Genomic DNA, 18,984 nt, shown 5'->3' with positions numbered 1-18,984 from the left:
CTGGTTGTTCCTCTGAGAGAAGGTATGGTGTTTCCATATCAGACAGAAACGTTCTTTATTCCTTATTATACATATCGATACATACACATAACTAACTAACTAGCTAACCAACTAGACAATCAACTAACTAACTAGCAAGCCAACTAACTAACTGGCTAACTAACTATCAAACTATCCAACCAACTAAATAACCAAGTAGCCAGCTAACTGAATTAACTGAACTAACTATTTACATAAGTAGCCAACTACCTAACTAGCCAACTGACTAACTAGCTAACTAACTAACCAACTAACTAGTCAACTAACCAACCAACTAAATAAATAGATAACTAACTAGCCAGCTAACTGACTAACTACCTACCTAACTATTCAACCAACTAACTGTCTGACTATCTAACTAACCAACTAACTAACTAAGTAACGAACTAAGTAAGTAACTAACTTACTAACCAACAATCTAACTTACTCACCAACTATCGAACTTACTACCCAACTAACTAACTAACAACTAACTAACTAACAACTAACTAATTAACTAGTTAACTATTTAACTAGTTAACTGATACATTGAAGGCTTATATCAATGCACTAGTTCTAACAGGGTGAATTCAGGTATACTGAGACATCACACTGAACAAAAAAGATTAAGTGTTTCAGTAAATACAACAAATCTGTGATTTTCACAAAAAAATGTAATGATTTATTAGAATTATTTAACTGCTTTAAGTTCTGTATGGGAATTCAGTGGATATAAACAGTCTACACACCCCTGTTAAAATAGCAGCTTTTTGTGATGTAAAAGAAAGAAACCAAGATAAACCATGTCAGAACCTTTTCTACCTTTATTGTAAAATTGCCACCGATTAATTAAAGTGAAAAACAGTGTAAATCGTTTTAGGGGGGAATAATGAAAAAAATAAAAATTGTAGAATAACCTGGTTGTATAAGTGTGGACACCCCTAAACTAATACCTCTTTGAAGCATCTTTAGATTTTATCACAGCATTCAATCTTTTTGGGTAAGGGTCAATCGGTTTGGCGTATCTTCACATAGCAATATTTTGCCATTCTTCCTTGCAAAAGCATTCAAACTCACAAAAATGTAAGTTTTTGTCACGTGACGTGAGAGGGATGTAATGCTCTGTCTGTCCGCTAGGCGGCCCCGGTGTTCTTCGTGACTAGAGGGAACAGGGTGGGTTACTGGTGATGTCACCGCTCCCTCTGCAGTATCCGGCGGAGAGTTTCCGCTACTCGGCCTTTTCAGCTGAGTGTCTCCGCCGGGCTGCAGTCAGAGCCAGCGCCTCCTGCAACACCGCTCCACAATCCGACAAAATGATCATCTACAAGGACATCATCACCGGTGAGAACGCTCACTAACGCATTCTGAGTGTCTTCCCCGGTGTGACCCTGCCGATATTTTCTGTTTTTTAGCGCGTTTGGGTTGAAGAAAAAAAACACAAAAAAAAACCCACCCTTCACGTCTCGGTGGCGCCTGAGGCCTAGTTAGCATAGTTAGCTTTTCCGCCCAGGAGCTCGAGCGCTTACACATAGCTAGCGTTGTATTCAAAAATGACGGCTTTATTGTCCTTTTTTACACTCTATAGAGTTTATACTTGTTTAGGGAAGAGTTTTAAAGAGTTTAAAAGAACTGTAATATCACGAATTAAACAAGAAGCACTTTATTAGCCTGTTAGCTGTTATGCTAAAATGCCGGCATGTTGACTAGCCGAGTTCCCCCCCACCCTCTTCTTCCCACCGGCGCTTTAAACGGCCACGTAGCACTGAGCTAACTCTCCTCTGTAAAGTTAACTTTAACTGTGACCAGATTTCTCTCATGTTTGTTTGGACTCTCAGTTTTTTTTGAGTTATATCTGCTCTTTATTTGAGTCATTAATCATCACTAGTTTTAGTCAGTCAGGCAAACATCACTGGCTTGGTGACATTTTCCAGGCCTTGGATCCATCTCACTTCATCTGGGATCAGTTGAGGGATGAATCAGCTGAGAAAATGGCTCTGAATCTGGCAAACAGGACAAAAGAGAGGATTTAGCTTCATCGAGCTTAATCTTTAGCATTGTGTAACAGTTTTTGTGATCAGCTGACGTGTAAGATTGTGATCCGTGGTTGTACTAAGTCTGCTTTTCCTTCGTGTTTCAGGAGACGAGATGTTCTCGGACATCTACAAGATCAAGGACAACGGCATGATGCTCGAAGTCGAGGGAAAGGTAACCGAACCGTCCATGTGTACATTCACTCCCATGTCTCCAATTTAGAAATCTTCAGATTCAAACGAGTGATTCAATTGTTGGACTCATCGCTCGGTGAGTCATATGAGGGACTGACTGACTATCCGAGAATCCACCCTGCCCTGAAACTCGTGCCTCAAGAGTCTGGTTTTACCTCACTGATGTTTTGCATTTCTTTCTTCTTTTTTTTTTTATTCTTTTTTTTAATACAGAATCTAAAACTTCTAGTACAGGGGTTGGCTTTTGTTTTGTGTGTGTACACGTTTCGGGAATTTAAGAAAAATCTACCGCTTGGGAATATCGTGAGGAATCGATCACGCCGGGTTAGACTCGAAATTCCGAGAGAGTTCGGGGGAGACGGTTGGTTAATGTTTCCTGGGAAAGAAGTCGCTCTAGTGGCAGTTTCTTTTCAGACGAAGGATGAGTGAAGTAAACAGCAGGCCGTTTAGAAGTGATTTAACGACTCCGGTTTGGGAACGTCTGTAGACCCGTTTCGTCTTCAAACGTTGACGGAAAAGCGGAGTTTTAAGGGAAACCGTCCGTCGTTCTCGTTCAGTGTGAATTCCGGCACCGTAATAAGGTGCGTCTCTCTAATAATTGCGTATCAATGTCTCATGCCTCCGTTACTAGCTCTAAAATGGCTTTAGATTAGCAGTTAAGGCATGAGATCGGACGTGTAATAAACTTTTTCCCCACACGAGCGTTTTAAGGACAAAAACCTGCCTAGTGTCTTGAAATAATAAAAACATCTGAACAACGTCTTGAGGTGTGGTATAAGCGGACTAATGGACTCGGGGCCGTTGGATCATTAGAAAATAACGCACATCTGAGGTACATCGGCCGCATTGCCAACTTGGTGTGCGTAATTTTCAACTGATTCATCGGACCCGAGTCGATTACTCCATACTTAATGTATTAGGTTGTTGTACATGTTGCTTGATTTGAGTTTTGAGTCTCCACGTGAACGTATGCACTCGGCAGTGGGCCTGTAGACGCCATCTGTCTGCGTGAATCTCAGGAAGGGAAGCGGTTGGAATCGGGATGACGTCCGAATATCTCATTGTCGTGTTCTTTTAGTTTATCCTAAGGGCGTTCGGTTTCCTGTTACGACCAACTCGGCGTGGAGTACCGTTTATTCCTCAGCTTTACAGCAGAACAGCATATTCACTGATGTCTCATGTGTGTAGATGATCAGCAGAGCAGAGGGGGAGATAGACGACGCGCTGATCGGTGGCAACGCGTCCGCAGATGTCCAGGATGAAGGCTGCGACACGACCATGGTCTCCGGGGTCGACATCGTCCTCAACCACAAGCTCCAGGAAACCAGCTACGACAAGAAGTCCTACACAGCCTACATCAAGGACTACATGAAGGCGTGAGTGTCCGCCGTGTAATGTTATAACACCGTCTTCTGTTTTACTTCGAACTCGTATGAAATTTTAGTTGTAAAGTTAAAAAGCTTGCTAGCAGATGAACAAGACGAACCACATCCTGTTGTCGAGCTTAAAGGGATCTCAGCGACTCCAACAGGGCATTCGGTTACTTCCTGGCTGGAGTTCAGGAACTAGGTCTTTATATATATCAGCTCACTGAGACACGGAAGAGGTCTCATAGCATTTTATAGGATTTTATTTACACCACCTGATCTGAATAGCGGTAAAAACGGCCGTCTCGTGTGTTCGGAGTACACGCCTTTAAATTCATGTTCAGCATTTGGAAACACCCCAAGTTGTCACGTTTGTGCTGCCTCAGTTTTTAAAATACTATACATTGAACTATAGGTGTACTTTCTCTCTCAACAAAATGGTTTTGTGTGCGATCGCCATCACGTCATAGTTTTATGTCACTTCAGCAGCTCTGGGCACGAGAACAACGGCACAAACGAATGAGACGATTTGGGGGTGAATTTGGAGCGTTGTGGGGGGCTGGTGACATCGCCTGTAATTCAGGTTAATCCTGAAAAGCAAAACGCTGCTCTTTGACCTTGGTGTTTATATCTTTTTCCAGACTAACCAGTCCTTGTTCCGTTTTAGGTCTTCTTTTCTTTGCATCTGTTGACTGCCCGGTTGCTTCTCTTGTGAGCGAGTGGGTATTAATTTATAGATGCTAAATGAACAGTCCCTGCGCTTTCTTCCTGTCCTGTCTGTGACTCAGGAGATTGAATTGGGGACAACATGGCTTCCTCGAGGGGACCAAATTTAATCCCTTTATTTCATGTGGAACGTACGTTGAATACGTGCTTGTTTTTCTGCGACAGGGTGAAGGCTAAGCTGCAGGAAACGTGTCCTGAACGGGTAGAGCCTTTCATGGCTAACGCTCCAGCTGAGGTCAAGAAAATCCTAGGCAACATCAAGAACTTCCAGGTAACTCTCCGGGGGCCTCGACCGATAACGAGTGCGAAAGCGTACGATGATGACGATCTTAGGACACCTTTGGAGGTCACGACCAGTGAAACGAAATCATATCCTGAGTGCGATTGAACACTAAAAGTCACGGCTCTGCTTTCGCAGTCCTCCCTCTGACCGAAATCTCCCTCGGTGCAGTTTTTCACAGGTGAATCCATGAACCCGGACGGCTCGATCGGCCTGCTCGACTTCCGCGAGGACGGAGTGACGCCGTATATGCTCTTCTTCAAAGACGGTCTTGAGATCGAGAAATGTGTAAGTGATTGATTTAAACGATGCTTATCGTTTGATCAATAAAATAATACACTGCCGCTAGGAATGGAGATTTTTGGTTCTGAACAACGAAATAATCTGATTTTGAGGGACTAGTTTTTACGTCTTTACACATTAGTAAGCGTGCTTTCTTAAAGACACTCGAGCCATCGTGGCTCAAGACTTAATACTTGTATTAGGAAACGAGGGTTTTCAGGGAAATATAGCGTTATATGTAGTAGGCGGAGCTTAAAGCCTTCATTTATGCCGTTACGGTTCCATTAAAGTTTTGTGCGAATGGTTAAACGTTTTTTTTTCTTCTTTTTTTTTAGAGAACGTTTTATTACTACAGTTTAATAGTGAGCAAGTAGTAAATCTGAGAGGAAAAAATTTCCATAATTTCTGCCTGTAGTGTCTCGCCTTAAAACGTACGATCTTTACAAGGCGCTTGTTTAGTGGAAGTTTTTTGTTTTTATTTATTTATTTGGTGTTCCGTTAAACGTTCGTTTGGGGTCTAGCACAGGATAATAATGAGAGTTGGGGTGGTTGAACAAATGGGCGGAGCCCCATTTCTGGCATCCACTGATAGACCTGCTGCCTTTATCAGTGGCCTCTGGGTTTGCACAGCGATGCAAAAATAATCCTCTTCGCGCTTTCGAGCTGTCTGTGAAGTGGCAGAAGCAGATTGAAGAGAGGAGAACAGTCCACCCACGTTAGTCCGGCTGTAGTACCCTGCCTCGTCATGGGGGACGGGAAAGGGTGTCGCCCTCGCGTAAATTAAACAAGCTCATAAACTTTGTTAGTGTACAGTGTTGGAGGAACAGTTCTGTCCTCCCAAGTTCCCTCCGAGCGTTCACTTTCTTCACCCGTGTCCAGTTAACGGCAGTTTTACAAGAAGCACACGGACAGTTCTGTCTTCAGATTTGTCTAAAATAACGACACGTGGAAGACGCTACCCCTTTATCCTGTCGTATACAGCTTCTCATTAAGCGTGTAGATATGACGAAGATAAATAACGTTTAGAAGAAAGTACGTAGGGAGTAGCTAAGCATGTAAACTTAGATGGTGCGGGTTTAAAATTTAAAAAAAATCCCATCTTGATGTGTGTGCACGAGACGTTCAGGTGATGTACAGTCGCTCACACGTGTGAACGTCGGGTTCTTGAGTGAACTCTAGTGAAGTTTCTGCAGTTAATAGTCATGATGTTTAAAGTAGATAGATAAATTAAAAAACATACAAGAGTTAGCTGTTGGTGTGAATGTGGTTGTGTAATTTAGTCATTTGTGAAAGGTTGGGTCGGGTTCGTGTCTGATCACCTCTCTCTCTCTTCAGTAAACTACCTTGCTCGTGTCCCTGACCGCTTCTCCTCGTCAGCGCGTGGCCGTGAAAGCTTTTGGATCAGATCATTCATTCCACTCGACTCCCATCAGGATCAGGACCGGAAGCTCTTTTTAAACCTCCTCCCTCCTCCTCCTCTACGGCCACCGCTTCGATTCCTATATCAGCGTCCATGCAGAAGAACTCAAAGCCCCTCCGCACACCAGCTCGACGGGGTGAACAGTATTTTAGTGAGCTGGATCACATTGCAGAGAGCTTTGCATTGTCGGGGGAAGAAGACACGATGCAGCTCACTTTAGGGTTTATTTTTTTTAATTTTCATCACCAACTTTGACTGCCTGGGAATTGGTTTTGCTGTGTGCATGTCAGCGCTCAGACGGCAGTCGTGCAGGTATTATCCCCCCCTCCCCTCCCTCCCTCCCCCTCCTCAAAATCACAGGATTGTATAGGATTTCTTGGCACTATTTGTGAAATAAAGTCAAGCTGCTGGCTAAAGGTGTCTTGTGTGCAGAGTTGAGAGTTATTTATTTAAAATTTTGAATACGAAATCTTCAGGTATTGCTGTGAAGTAACGCTGCAGTAACTAATCTATCGTTTAGGTGTGAGAGAGTGAGTGCGCAGTTACAGACACGTCTCCCTGTGCTGAGGGAAAAAAGCAGTACGTGTATGGTATTCTAAGGCCCGGGTGTGAATTTAGGGTGAGGTCCTTCAAACTCTCCTCTGATTACTTCTTAAACTCCATGGAGTCCATGTTGAAGGTTCTTTATAAATTACGCTTTAAATAATTTTGTAAGCACTGAATTGATTCTCCAAGTGTCTCAGAATTATAATGTTGTATAGGTGGTTTTTTTGTGTGTAAAACATCAACATTGCATATATTAATCGATTAATATACATTGATGTACTTGATTTGTTCCACAGGTCTTGTGCGTATATGTTAGTGGTGTAAAGATCTGATAACGCTAACGACGGAAATGAATCGAATCGAGGGAGCAATCGTGAATAGGTTATAACTGGTTATAAATTATTGAAAAAGGACAGACAACTGGTGTGTAAATAAATTAACAGTTAGCGTGGTGATTTTACCCATGACGCTGATGCTTAAAATGGTCCTTGTCATTCGTGAATTAACACACGTCTACTCCAGATTCAGGTATCGATCGGAGGCTACGAAGTTGTAGCAGGTTCTGACCATGAAAATGGCTGTATAAATGGTGTGTAAATGATGGCATGTTATCTGATGTTTCAGACATACACGTGTTCTTTGTATAATGTTAGATCTCCTCCTTCTGAACGGTTTTGCTTCTAGAAGCACTGCTGTCAAATTGTTCATTAAATATCTGAGGTGGTTTAAAAAAAAATTTTGTGAACTAGTCCTAGGTTTTTCACTCAACTGAAAGAAAACTATTGCAGGACAATTCTTTGGATAGATAATTATAGAAAAAAAAGTGTAAGTTTTGATTTACCTTTGCAAGGGCACATGGAAATGTTTGAAGTGGGTGTGGCCACTTTTACTTAAATGGTTATAATTTGAATTGGGATTTTTTTATTTTCACCAAACTTGGGATACTTATGTATGGGCTTAATCTGCAGGCAGCCATTAAAAAAAATTGACCAGTTGGTGGTGCTATAACAGAACAAAGCATGAAATTGGCACTAAGTGCAGAACCATTGGTCCAATAAACAATAAATGAATCTAGCAAGAATTGTCCTTGTCCAAGGTCCAGTCAGCATATATAGCTGCGTTTCCACCGAAATTACCCCGAACAATTAGTCCCCAGACTACTAAAGTATCCTTTTTCATCGTGGTTCGCCATTTCCAGTTCCCGCTGTATTTCATCCTTAGCATAAATACTTAACACCTGAACCTTGTCGGCCCATCGGTCGTACTTTTTAAGAAACTCCGCTGTGTTGCTTCAAATCACGATAAACAACTATTACCGTATGCACTGCAACAGACTTTAAAAAAAAAAAAAAAAAATGCACTTAACCAATCAGTATGTTCAGTGCCCAAGTCCCACCCCCTAAAGTTCCTGAACTTTGGAAAAGTACCCCCTCCTGAGTAGGGACTTTCCGAGGGGAAATAATTTACCCGGAACTTAATTCAGACCCTGACCACCGAGTACCTCAAGGAGTCGCTAGTTCCTGGGGGAAGTTCCTGCAATGGAAACACAGCTAGAGAACAATTGTGAATCTTGAAAAACATGGCCACCATCGGTCAATCAACATTCAGCAGCTATTAGACGAGCTTAACGAAGGCCCATATTTCTTTCAATTATTAACTAATATCTTTTGACATCTTTAAGGGCCCTAAAGCGCTTGAACACCCGATAATTGCTGCTTTTGATTGTTGGTTTTTAATAACTCATAGAAGAACTCGATAATAGAATATGTATTAAACAATAACTTTGATAATGGTGGGGTGGACGATTAGAATTTTGTCCCCAGTGTAAGTAACATTGAAAGGTGAAAAACAGGAAGCTGAACCGGTGCAGACGTTTAGTTCAATTTGTACTACACGTTTATTTCACCAGTGCAAATAACATTAAAACTGATGCTAAAACCATAACGACTGAAAGGGTTTGTCTACAGGCCGCTCTTCATCTGATCTGATCGTAACAATGCCCTGGACATTTTTTTATTTCATAAAAAGAAGTAAAAACACGACTCCAAAAAAAAAAAAAGATTAATTTCACTATATGTTATTAAAGAGACTGAACTGGTTTCCATAGCAACCTGTCTACCGGCTGCTTCTGTTACAGTGAGACGAGACACTACGGAAAGCGGTTTATCGATCGGCGCCGGAGGGACGAAGCTGCTCAGTCGCTCTTCTCTTCGTTCTGGTAATGTCTGTACTCGGGCTTCAGCTCCCAGGTGTTCTTATGCGTTCCCTTCACGTTGTAGATACCGATGTCGCGCAGGATCTCCTTCAGGTAGATCTGAGTGTAGAGACACACGCGCACACACACACGCTTGGTCAACAATAGTCACTTTTCTGGCCACGAGCTACACCGTGCGCTTTTTATAACCTGGGAATTTGAACAGACAAATTCATCAACACCTTCTGACCAATCAGAATCAAGAATTCAACAGCCCTGTGGTATAAATCGCTCCTCCAAGAGATTATACTTTGAAGCTTTATTCTTAATGTAGCTACACTGATTTAAGTAATTACTGTGCATTATGGGATAATAAATAAACCCTCTCCCCACCCTTCCTGTGTCTTACCACAGGCTGTTTGGTGATGTCTACCAGGTCTTTAATGTTGTAATACTGGTGCTTCTCAAACGCAGAGAAGAGCATGTCCAACACCTGCTGCCTGTCCGCTCGTGCTCTTTTACCTTCTTCCTTCTTCTTTTTCTCATAATCCAGCTGTGGGGAAAAAAAAAACCCAAACGACTTCATATTAGGTGCGTCTCACTCGGCTCCCTAGTTCAGTAGTCTGATCGGGGAGACGGGAATTTCAAGGGCCGTCTCAATCGCAAAATCCTTCTGGAGCGTTAGCGGCCTGAAAAAAGAAAAAAAAAACCCATAATTCGACGCAAAAACCAGGGAGCTTCGATGCTCACGATTTGTTTCCTTGACTGGAAACGACGTCATGTTTTCTGAATCATCTCAGCTTGAGGAAAAAAAATGGCGGCCGAACCCTCAGCCAACTTATCGCTACAAAAGTACGTAGCCTGTTCTCGTCGTCGTAGCTCTCGGATGATCACTTACGTTAGCGGTTTGTAACTTCATTTGACGTTCTGTATATGGTTTGTTCGAGTCTTGACGAGTTTTAAGTGTTTGATGATTAAAAATAAATCCACTAGCTAGCCAACGATCCTGCCTGAAGTACAGAAAAGTGTGATTAAACGCACAAATTTATATGACGTCAGAAAGATATCGGTCCTGCCTGCTGTTGATCAACGCACACTCTCTCTCTCGACTCACATTATAAGCGTGGTTGGCCACAGGTTTGTAGTTGGTGGTGACGGCTTTATCCAACTGCTGAGAGAACCGGTGGGGCTTCGACGACTCCTCGATCTGCAGCCTGGAACGAAATGAGAGATCACATGAGCAAGCAATTTTAGGGCTTCCTACGTGTACAGTCCCCTCCGAAAGTATCGGAACGGCAAGGCCGATTCTATTGTTTTCGCCGCACGTTTGGGTTCGAGATCAGAATTTCAGCTTTCGTTTCCTCATATATACATCTAGACGTGTTAAACAAATTAGAACACTGGGGGCAGAGCCCACCGATTTTTTGGGTGAGTAAAAGTAATGGGACAGACAGGTAAATAACACTTCATCTTTGGGTGCGTATCCCTTGTTTGCAATAACTGCATCAAAGCGATAAAGAAATAGAAATTGGCCTCGCTGTTCCAATACTTTCAGAAGGGACGGTATGTGTAAGACCTTTTCACCTTTTTAACCTCATGTAGTGCTCGTTGGCGGCTGCTCTGCACTCGGCTCGCTGCACCACCAAGCCTTCCAGCGCTATTTTGTCTTTGTGAGGAGACACACACACACAGAGAGAGAATTATTAAAAGGTCATCATCTGCTCACACACTGATGACACCAAAGACCGCTTCCGTTCGGTCAGAGACGCTGTGTTCCATAACTCTCCTTACGACATTCTCTGGACGCGCCATTTCCCGACACACGGCCTACCGCAAAATCTTACGGTCTGCATAGTGATCGTGATGATGACGGCTTGGGTGATATTCTAATCGGCTCACGCCACAACTCGTTGCATCATCAGTTTAAACTCGTGTAGCGAGACTCTGATTGTTCTAAAGACGCTCGAATAGTCCTGAGAGTAGACAGAGGACTCACCTGGGCCCGTAGCAGTACCTGAACTGCTGCCTTCAGCGTCTGACTGGCCTATGAGAAGGATGGCAACATGAGAACCAAAGGAACACACATACACACGCGCACACACACACGCGCACACACACACATACACACAAACACACCAAGGCTCATACATACATACATACACACACTGCCACACGCCAAGCCCCCCCCCCCACCACACACACACACACACACACACACACACAGAGATGCACATGTTGCAAGGAGTCAATTAAGTGCGCACAAATTTCCCTCATCACTCACTCTCTCTCAATCACACACACACACACACACACACACACACACACTCATGGTGTGCGACCTGTCCGATGTGAACACAGCGGCACGGCCACGCCCCGATCCCAATTCTGAAGCACGTTCACTTCACTCCTACTCCAGACACCAAAGTCTCATTAAACGTTCTAGAAGAACAATGTATTTATGAAAGTGATGTCATTTTGAGCAACGGACACAAACACACCGTCAGGCGCTAATCACTTACTCGATGAACGTTCACCCCGCGCTAATCACGCTTTATTTAAATGGACATCAGTTGCTTACGTCGCCATGGCAACAAACACCAAGCCCCTGAGTGTCATACGTCCTCCCCCCCCCCCCCACCAATTTAATCACCTGCCATTTCCCATCTCCCAACCAGAAAGGATGAAGGCTAACGCGTGCGTCCGGAGGAAAGCGCTATCTACCCTCTTCCGCATACACGAGCTCACAGTTGCCTACGATTGGCCAGCGTCACTGTGACTGACAGGGGAGAGATAGTAAACCATCCCTCCCAACCTAGAGACAGTTTTGTTGGTGGAGACAGCAGTGTTGATGAGAAGTCAGAGGAACATGGCCAGGTTCGAGCTCCCAGGAAGTCTATAGTAACTCAATCACTCTTTACGACCGTGGTGAGCAGAAAAGCATCACCTTTGGACGTCTGATATGAACTGAAGGTCTTGACCTGTATGTGCATGATTTTATGCCCTGCACTGCTGCTACATGATTGGCTGAGCAGATAACTGCACTGCGAATGAGCAGGTGTTCCTACAGAAACGATACGACGTTAGAATAAGCGCGTTATTATAACGCTGAATCAACACCTTCCGACCAATCAGAATGGAGAATTCAACGGCGCTGGAAAACGGAGTGGGAAAAACGATGAAATGGAGCTCGGATCAGCCTGAGCGCTGGAGTGAGGAGAGAAGAAAAGCTCTTCGTGTTGAGATTGGCCTGCAGTGTCTCTCTGAGGAAAAGCCCCCAAGCTCAGTCCTGACGCTGACGCAAACTCGAGCTTACCCTCAAACAGTCAGCGGGCACTGTTTACCATGCACACCACACCACATCACACACACACACACACACACAACCCAAGCTTAGCACAGAAACACCGGTCGTGAGAGAGAGAGAGAGAGAGAGAGCGAAGCTTGATTTGGTTTGTGGAAACCAGGTTATTGTCACAGGAGTGCACCATCTAATCACACCCACGGCACGGCAACACGGCACGACACACACACTGATCCATTAATGAAGCAGACGCGAAAGGTCGCACACGGGCAGCGGTGGAAAGCTCAACACAGACGGACAGCATCATCACACCAAAAATGCCGGATCGATCGGCTACTGTGAATCGCCCGGTTCGAGAAAACAAACCGAAGATGAGGAGCAAGAGCCAAATCGAGCCAGAGAGAGAGATACAGAGAGAGATTCGGGGGGGGGGGGGCAGTTAAAGAGAGAGATTCAGAGGGGGGGGGGGCAGTTAAAGAGAGAGATTCAGAGGGGGGGGGGCAGTTAAAGAGAGAGATTCAGAGAGAGAGAAGTTTTAGAGAGATAGACAGATTCAGAGAGAAAAACATTAAGAGAGAGGGTATGTGAGAGAGAGAGGTGGGGGAGAGAGTTAAAGAGAATCAGAGAGAGAGAAAGAAGGTTAGAGAGAGAAAGACAGAGACAGAAGGTTAGATTCAGAGAGAGAAGGTTAGAGTGAGAGATTCAGAGAGAGAAAGTTAGAGAGAGAGAGATTCAGAGAAAGAGAGAGAAGGTTAGAAAGCAAGAAAGAGAGAGAGGATTAGATTCAGAGAGAGAAGGTTAGAAAGAGAGATTCAGAGAGAGAGAAGGTTAGAGAGAGAGATAGAGAGATAGATTCAGAGAGAGAGATAGATTCAGAGAGAGAGAGCTGGTCAGAGAGAAGGTTAGAGAGAGAGAGAGAGAGAGAGAGAGCTGGTGAGAGAGAAGGTTAGAGAGAGAGAGAGAGCTGGTGAGAGAGAAGGTTAGAGAGAGAGAGAGAGCTGGTGAGAGAGAAGGTTAGAGAGAGAGAGAGCTGGTGAGAGAGAAGGTGAGAGAGAGAGAGAGCTGGTGAGAGAGAGAGAGAGCTGGTGAGAGAGAGAGAGAGCTGGTGAGAGAGAGAGAGAGCTGGTGAGAGAGAGAGAGAGAGAGAGCTGGTGAGAGAGAGAGAGAGAGAGAGAGAGAGCTGGTGAGAGAGAGAGAGAGAGAGAGCTGGTGAGAGAGAGAGAGAGCTGGTGAGAGAGAAGGTTAGAGAGAGAGAGCTGGTGAGAGAGAAGGTTAGAGAGAGAGAGAGAGAGAGAGCTGGTGAGAGAGAAGGTTAGAGAGAGAGAGCTGGTGAGAGAGAAGGTTAGAAAGAGAGAGCTGGTGAGAGAGAAGGTTAGAAAGAGAGAGCTGGTGAGAGAGAAGGTTAGAGAGAGAGAGAGAGAGAGCTGGTGAGAGAGAAGGTTAGAAAGAGAGAGCTGGTGAGAGAGAAGGTTAGAGAGAGAGAGAGAGAGAGCTGGTGAGAGAGAAGGTTAGAAAGAGAGAGCTGGTGAGAGAGAAGGTTAGAGAGAGAGAGAGAGAGAGAGCTGGTGAGAGAGAAGGTTAGAAAGAGAGAGCTGGTGAGAGAGAAGGTTAGAAAGAGAGAGCTGGTGAGAGAGAAGGTTAGAGAGAGAGAGAGAGAGAGAGAGAGAGAGAAGGTTAGAAAGAGAGAGCTGGTGAGAGAGAAGGTTAGAGAGAGAGAGAGAGAGAGAGAGAGAGCTGGTGAGAGAGAAGGTTAGAAAGAGAGAGAGAGAGAGCTGGTGAGAGAGAAGGTTAGAGAGAGAGAGAGCTGGTGAGAGAGAAGGTTAGAGAGAGAGAGAGCTGGTGAGAGAGAAGGTTAGAAAGAGAGAGCTGGTGAGAGAGAAGGTTAGAAAGAGAGAGCTGGTGAGAGAGAAGGTTAGAGAGAGAGAGAGCTGGTGAGAGAGAAGGTTAGAAAGAGAGAGCTGGTGAGAGAGAAGGTTAGAAAGAGAGAGCTGGTGAGAGAGAAGGTTAGAGAGAGAGAGAGAGAGAGAGAGAGATGGTGAGAGAGAAGGAATCAGTAGAGCTGAAAGCACAACAGCAAACCCAAACAAGCGAGCGTTAATGACTTACCAGTGCAGCAGCTCAGATGTTTCTAACACATCAGCTCTTTAATATCATCATCATCATCATCATCATCATTACCATCTCAGAGCTCACAGCTCGCTTCTCAGACCAACATTGAGCTTTCATTATATGTTTATTTATTTATTTATTTATTTACACATTTCGATTCCTTAGCTACACAGGGACATGGACGCAGCAGCGCTACACCGTGTTTATCGTCCCAAACCACACAAGTTTAAAAAAAAGCTTACATATGATACGGTGCTTAAAACCATTATCCAGGTTTTCGAGCAAGCTAGCTGACTGTTATAGAGTGCATCAAACGAGTATATATATATATATATATATATATATATATGAAAAGTTAAATTTGCTAGCATGACATAATCTGTCACATGATATGATAAAAGCTAGTTAACATAAACTAATATATTGTATATATATATATTTTTTATGAGTCAGTAAAAGTTTTCTGTACACAGCATTGTTCATACTTCAAGGGTCATTTAATAAACAACAACAACAATAATAAATAGTAAATAAATAAATAAATATATATCCTGCTATAATTCAGCCAACGTGCAAGTTAGTATACTTATTTACTCGCTGTACACGTTAAATAGAAATCAGACGCAGACACGGAAGGAGTATGAAATTTATAACGGGTTACACGTGAAAGGACGCCACACCTTGCTTTATTGTATTTTATTGTTGTTTTTATGCTCAATTGAGGTCTGAGATCTTGAGCCCTTAAAGCTGTAATTCAACCCTGGTAACGTAGGCGGCGCTAGAACCTCCTCACCTGAGGACGTCTCTGTGAAAACAGCCAGGGTCTGTCCCCCGACCGTCTGCAGGGTGAACGGGTGTTCCCGAGGCGCTCGCACCATGGACACCTTCTCCCCCATGCTCTCGATCATGGTCAGGTCCTCGTTCAGCGTGAAGGACACCTGACCGGAGACAGAGTCAGGACGACAGCACGACACTTCCGCGTACTACCGCGTCCGAACGCGTATCTAAAACGAGTCTGACGACGTGCCGTCGCGCTACAGGCGTCGGAGATTAGACTGAAAAACTGTGTATTCCTTTAAACGAAAACAAAAAAAAGTGATCAATGCTCACCTCTGCCTTGCCCTGATTCCTGCAAATAACACAAACATTCATAAAAGACTCTTCAGTGTGAACGCGCTGTACTAAACAGTAGGGGTGTAACGACGCGTCGATCAAATAACCGACGGTCCGACGTATACGTGCAGAATTAGTCTTCCCGCGCTAATGACGTGTTTCTGTGAGCGATGGTAAGCGACCCGTTCGCAGCTCACGCGCAGAGCGAAAACGAGTACGTCGGAAGGCGGACGTGAAGCGGAGAGCTACTGTACCTTTCCGATCTGGAAGTGGTTGGGTCACAGAAAATCGTTTTTTCCGATCAGTATTTGCGTTTCTGAGGCTCTCAAGACTGCATGCAGCGGTCACTTGTAGTCAAAAACAGTGGCGAACGGTACGATATTTATATCGTCACTGATATCGTTATCGCAATAAAAATACCAGAAAATATCGCAATATAGTTTTAAGTCCATATCGCACATCCCTCATTCAAATATGAGCGTCCATTACTTTGCAAACATGCACGACTGGTTTGATATAATACAAGAAAACTGAAGCCATAAATATTTCAGTGAAATTCGAAGTTGCGAGTGAAAATGTCAAAGCTTTCCATTTCAATAGTCAAAAGTCGACGTGCATCACGGGTCCGTATTTTGCACCGAAATATGTAGCATCGAATCGCTGGCTGAAAGAATCGATATTAGATATCAGGTCGTATCATCGTGAATCTTTACTGATTTACACCCCTACTGAACAGATCCTATTAAAACACATGTAACGACGTCACGTACTTGCCAATTCGGAGTTTTCCCACTTCTCCTCGTCCTGGCGCTTTGGCCCATTGCTGAGACAAATACTTCGGTACCTGTGGGGCATAAAATGACTTAATGTTACGTCTGTAATACGACTCAAAACGGCTCCCTTTTAGACAAGGTGCGAACGTGATGCCGTACGGTTTCTATTCAAAAAAAATGAAGTCATTTTGAATCTCATGGCCGCAACACGTCTCAAAAAAGTTGCGACGGGGACAAGAACAGGCTGGAAAAGTAAGTGTTACTAAAAAGAAACAGCTGGAGGAACATTTTGTAACTAATCCGGTTCATTGGGAACAGGTCAGTAAGATGATTGGGTATAAAAAGAATATCTTGGAGGGGCGGAGTCTCTCAGAAATAAAGATGGAATGGAATCTGGATTGAAGCAGATGTTGCTCTAACACCTGTATATACCTTTCAGGATTGATGGTGCCTTTCCAGATGTGCAAGCTGCCCATTCCATAGGCACTAATTCACTCCCATATCATCGTATCACGGGAGTGGTGATAAAAAGCCAGACGGTCCCTCTCCTCTTTGGTCCTCTTTAGTTTAGAGGACGCGTCATCAATGGTTTCCAAAAATAATTTTTCATTTCGATTCGTCTGACTACAGAACAGTTTTCCACGTCGCCTCGGTCCATTTTAAATGAGCTTTGTCCCAGAGAAGACGGCGGCGTTTCTGGATCATGTTCACATATGGCTTCTTCTTTGCGTGATAGAGCTTTAAGCAGCGTTTGTGGATGTCACGGTGAACTGTGTTCACAGACAGTGAGTTCTGGAGGTGTTTCTGAACCCATGCAGTGATTTCCATTACAGAATCAGGCCTGTTTTTAACGCAGTGCCGCCTGAGGACCCGAAAATCACCGGCATGCAGTATTGGTTTTCACCCTCCTCCCTTGTGCACAGAGATTTCTCCAGATTCTCAGGATCTTTTGATGACATTATGTACTGTAGGTGATGAGACATTCATAGTGTTCGCAATTTTACGTTGCGGAACATTATTCTGAAATTGTTCCACAAATTGTAGACGCAGTTTTTCGCAGATTGGTGAACCTCTGCCCATCTTTACTTCTGAGAGACTCCGCCTCTCTGACATTCTCCTTTTATACCCGATCATCTTACTGACCTGTTCCCAATTAACCTCCAGCTGTTTCTTCTTACTAACGCTTACTTTTCCAGCCTTTTACTACCCCCGTCCCAACTTTTTGCAGACGTGTTGCGGCCATAAAATTCAAAATGACCTTATTTTTTTCCCTTAAAACGGTACATCTCCTCAGTTTAAACATTCGATATGTCTTCTATGTTCTATTGTGAATAACGTACGGGTTTATCACATATATTTTCTATTTACATTTTACACAGCGTCCCAACTTTTTTGGAATTGGGGTTGTAATAATAATAATAATAATAATAATAATAATGTGCTCGTTGTTTATGTTTTCGCTGTGGTATGAGGGGAACAAAACATTTTGTGGTATGAGGAGTAGGTCTGTCCCTCCTGTCGTTCATTATTGCCCTGTAACAGCAGGACAGAGGGGTTTATTCCTTACACATATATATATATATATGTATACACACACACACACACACACACACACACACACACACACACGTCTGACGTGTTTATTACACAAGCCATTATTACATTCCCTATCTAGTGCACTTATATATAGGATATATAGAACGTAGCTGATATTAGTACATTAGCAATGCTAATAAATCTAGCTAGGCTACGTGTGTGTGTGTGTGTGTGTGTGTGTATGTGTGTGTGTTACTTACTTTAACCAACCAGACTCCTGTGTTTTGTTTGGCTCCGGTTAAATCCACATCTCCTCTGTCTGACATTCTCAATGCTCCTGTCGATATTTTAGATTTTTATAATGTTATAATTTCATCGGGAACTTTTAATGTAATTAAATTTTTTTTTTTAGAAATGTGTATGTTCCGCCTCACACACACACACACACACAATGCTGTAATGTTACCGCTTTGGACTGACTACAGTTACTGCTGCGTAGTTTGGAGTACGGCGGCCGCGTCAGGACAAAAACAATCACGTGACTGCCGTGACTTCCGGTTTCTCTCTGCGCCGCTTGAGCTGAGCAGTAAAACGATAAAATATCGATATCATCATAATTTATTACACGATTCACTGTTCAGAGATATCGCAGATATCGTTTGAAATGTTTTTGAAGAACGTTTATAAATAAATAAATAAATAAATAGCAATGACAAACTGATTAGAAGCAGCTGGTTTTGTGTTTAAATGTTGTTAAATGTAGGTTTAATTTTTAATTAAAATGCTTTTCAAAGTTTTTCTTTTTAAGGTTGTTTACTTCGTTTGGTTTGATCTTTTTTTCTTCTTCTTCTCGTGACATACAAATGTATATCTATATGTAACTTATTTGAAAGAAAAAAGTCGCTTTATTATTCACAGGTTCTGGGTTCGATCCTGAGCTTCAGGTGACTATGAGTTAGCTTTTCTCCTTTAACAAAATTTTCCCTTCCAGATCATCTATCTATCTATCTATCTAGATCCATTCATCTAGCTCTATGTTTGTCAGAGCTAGACATGACATTTTCCGAATTAAAGTCCCTGTGAAGTGCTTTGAA

General features: G+C 43.3%; 2 protein-coding genes and 3 non-coding genes across 6 annotated transcripts; 4 read left to right on the top strand and 1 right to left on the bottom strand.

Moving 5' to 3' along the window:
* Window positions 1-1,212: 1,212 nt before the first annotated feature.
* Window positions 1,213-6,738, top strand: tpt1 (tumor protein, translationally-controlled 1). The gene is made up of 6 exons (XM_053614998.1): window positions 1,213-1,359; window positions 2,156-2,223; window positions 3,432-3,619; window positions 4,502-4,607; window positions 4,788-4,904; window positions 6,234-6,738. Exons 1-6 carry the CDS (start codon window positions 1,332-1,334, stop codon window positions 6,234-6,236), a joined length of 510 nt encoding a protein of 169 aa, XP_053470973.1. The 5' UTR covers window positions 1,213-1,331; the 3' UTR covers window positions 6,237-6,738.
* LOC128602551 (small nucleolar RNA SNORA31) lies at window positions 4,290-4,422 on the top strand. The gene has a single exon (XR_008384857.1). It is a non-coding gene; the product is annotated as a small nucleolar RNA SNORA31 (small nucleolar RNA).
* LOC128602547 (small nucleolar RNA SNORD58) lies at window positions 4,649-4,719 on the top strand. The gene has a single exon (XR_008384853.1). It is a non-coding gene; the product is annotated as a small nucleolar RNA SNORD58 (small nucleolar RNA).
* Window positions 5,475-5,606, top strand: LOC128602550 (small nucleolar RNA SNORA31). Its single transcript, XR_008384856.1, has one exon. It is a non-coding gene; the product is annotated as a small nucleolar RNA SNORA31 (small nucleolar RNA).
* Window positions 6,449-18,371, bottom strand: gtf2f2a (general transcription factor IIF, polypeptide 2a). 2 transcript variants are annotated; one of them, XM_053614996.1, is made up of 9 exons: window positions 18,151-18,371; window positions 16,352-16,425; window positions 15,579-15,597; window positions 15,262-15,406; window positions 11,055-11,102; window positions 10,643-10,724; window positions 10,173-10,272; window positions 9,468-9,611; window positions 6,449-9,178 (listed from the first exon to the last, which is right to left on the bottom strand). In XM_053614996.1, exons 1-9 carry the CDS (start codon window positions 18,214-18,216, stop codon window positions 9,059-9,061), a joined length of 798 nt encoding a protein of 265 aa, XP_053470971.1. In that variant the 5' UTR covers window positions 18,217-18,371; the 3' UTR covers window positions 6,449-9,058. The 2 variants fall into 2 exon arrangements, with proteins under 2 accessions (XP_053470971.1, XP_053470972.1); XM_053614997.1 differs by lacking the exon at window positions 11,055-11,102.
* Between the last annotated feature and the right edge of the window lie 613 nt (window positions 18,372-18,984).

Source organism: Ictalurus furcatus, chromosome 26, assembly GCF_023375685.1.
Source record: "Ictalurus furcatus strain D&B chromosome 26, Billie_1.0, whole genome shotgun sequence".
NCBI lineage: Eukaryota > Metazoa > Chordata > Actinopteri > Siluriformes > Ictaluridae > Ictalurus > Ictalurus furcatus.
This window is presented reverse-complemented; position numbering and strand designations above follow the sequence as displayed.

Bases quoted from the DNA above. Each gene is read 5' to 3' on its own strand.
- gtf2f2a (XM_053614996.1), bottom strand. From the start codon at position 18,216: ATGTCAGACAGAGGAGATGTGGATTTAACCGGAGCCAAACAAAACACA. The intron at 11,103-15,261 runs GTGAGGAGGTTC...TCCTTCTCATAG, and splicing joins TTTCACAGAGACGTCCTCAG to GCCAGTCAGACGCTGAAGGC. The intron at 9,612-10,172 runs GTGAGTCGAGAG...TTTTCCCCACAG, and splicing joins TGGCCAACCACGCTTATAAT to CTGGATTATGAGAAAAAGAA.
- tpt1 (XM_053614998.1), top strand. From the start codon at position 1,332: ATGATCATCTACAAGGACATCATCACCG. The intron at 2,224-3,431 runs GTAACCGAACCG...TCATGTGTGTAG, and splicing joins TGCTCGAAGTCGAGGGAAAG to ATGATCAGCAGAGCAGAGGG. The intron at 3,620-4,501 runs GTGAGTGTCCGC...TTTCTGCGACAG, and splicing joins ATCAAGGACTACATGAAGGC to GGTGAAGGCTAAGCTGCAGG.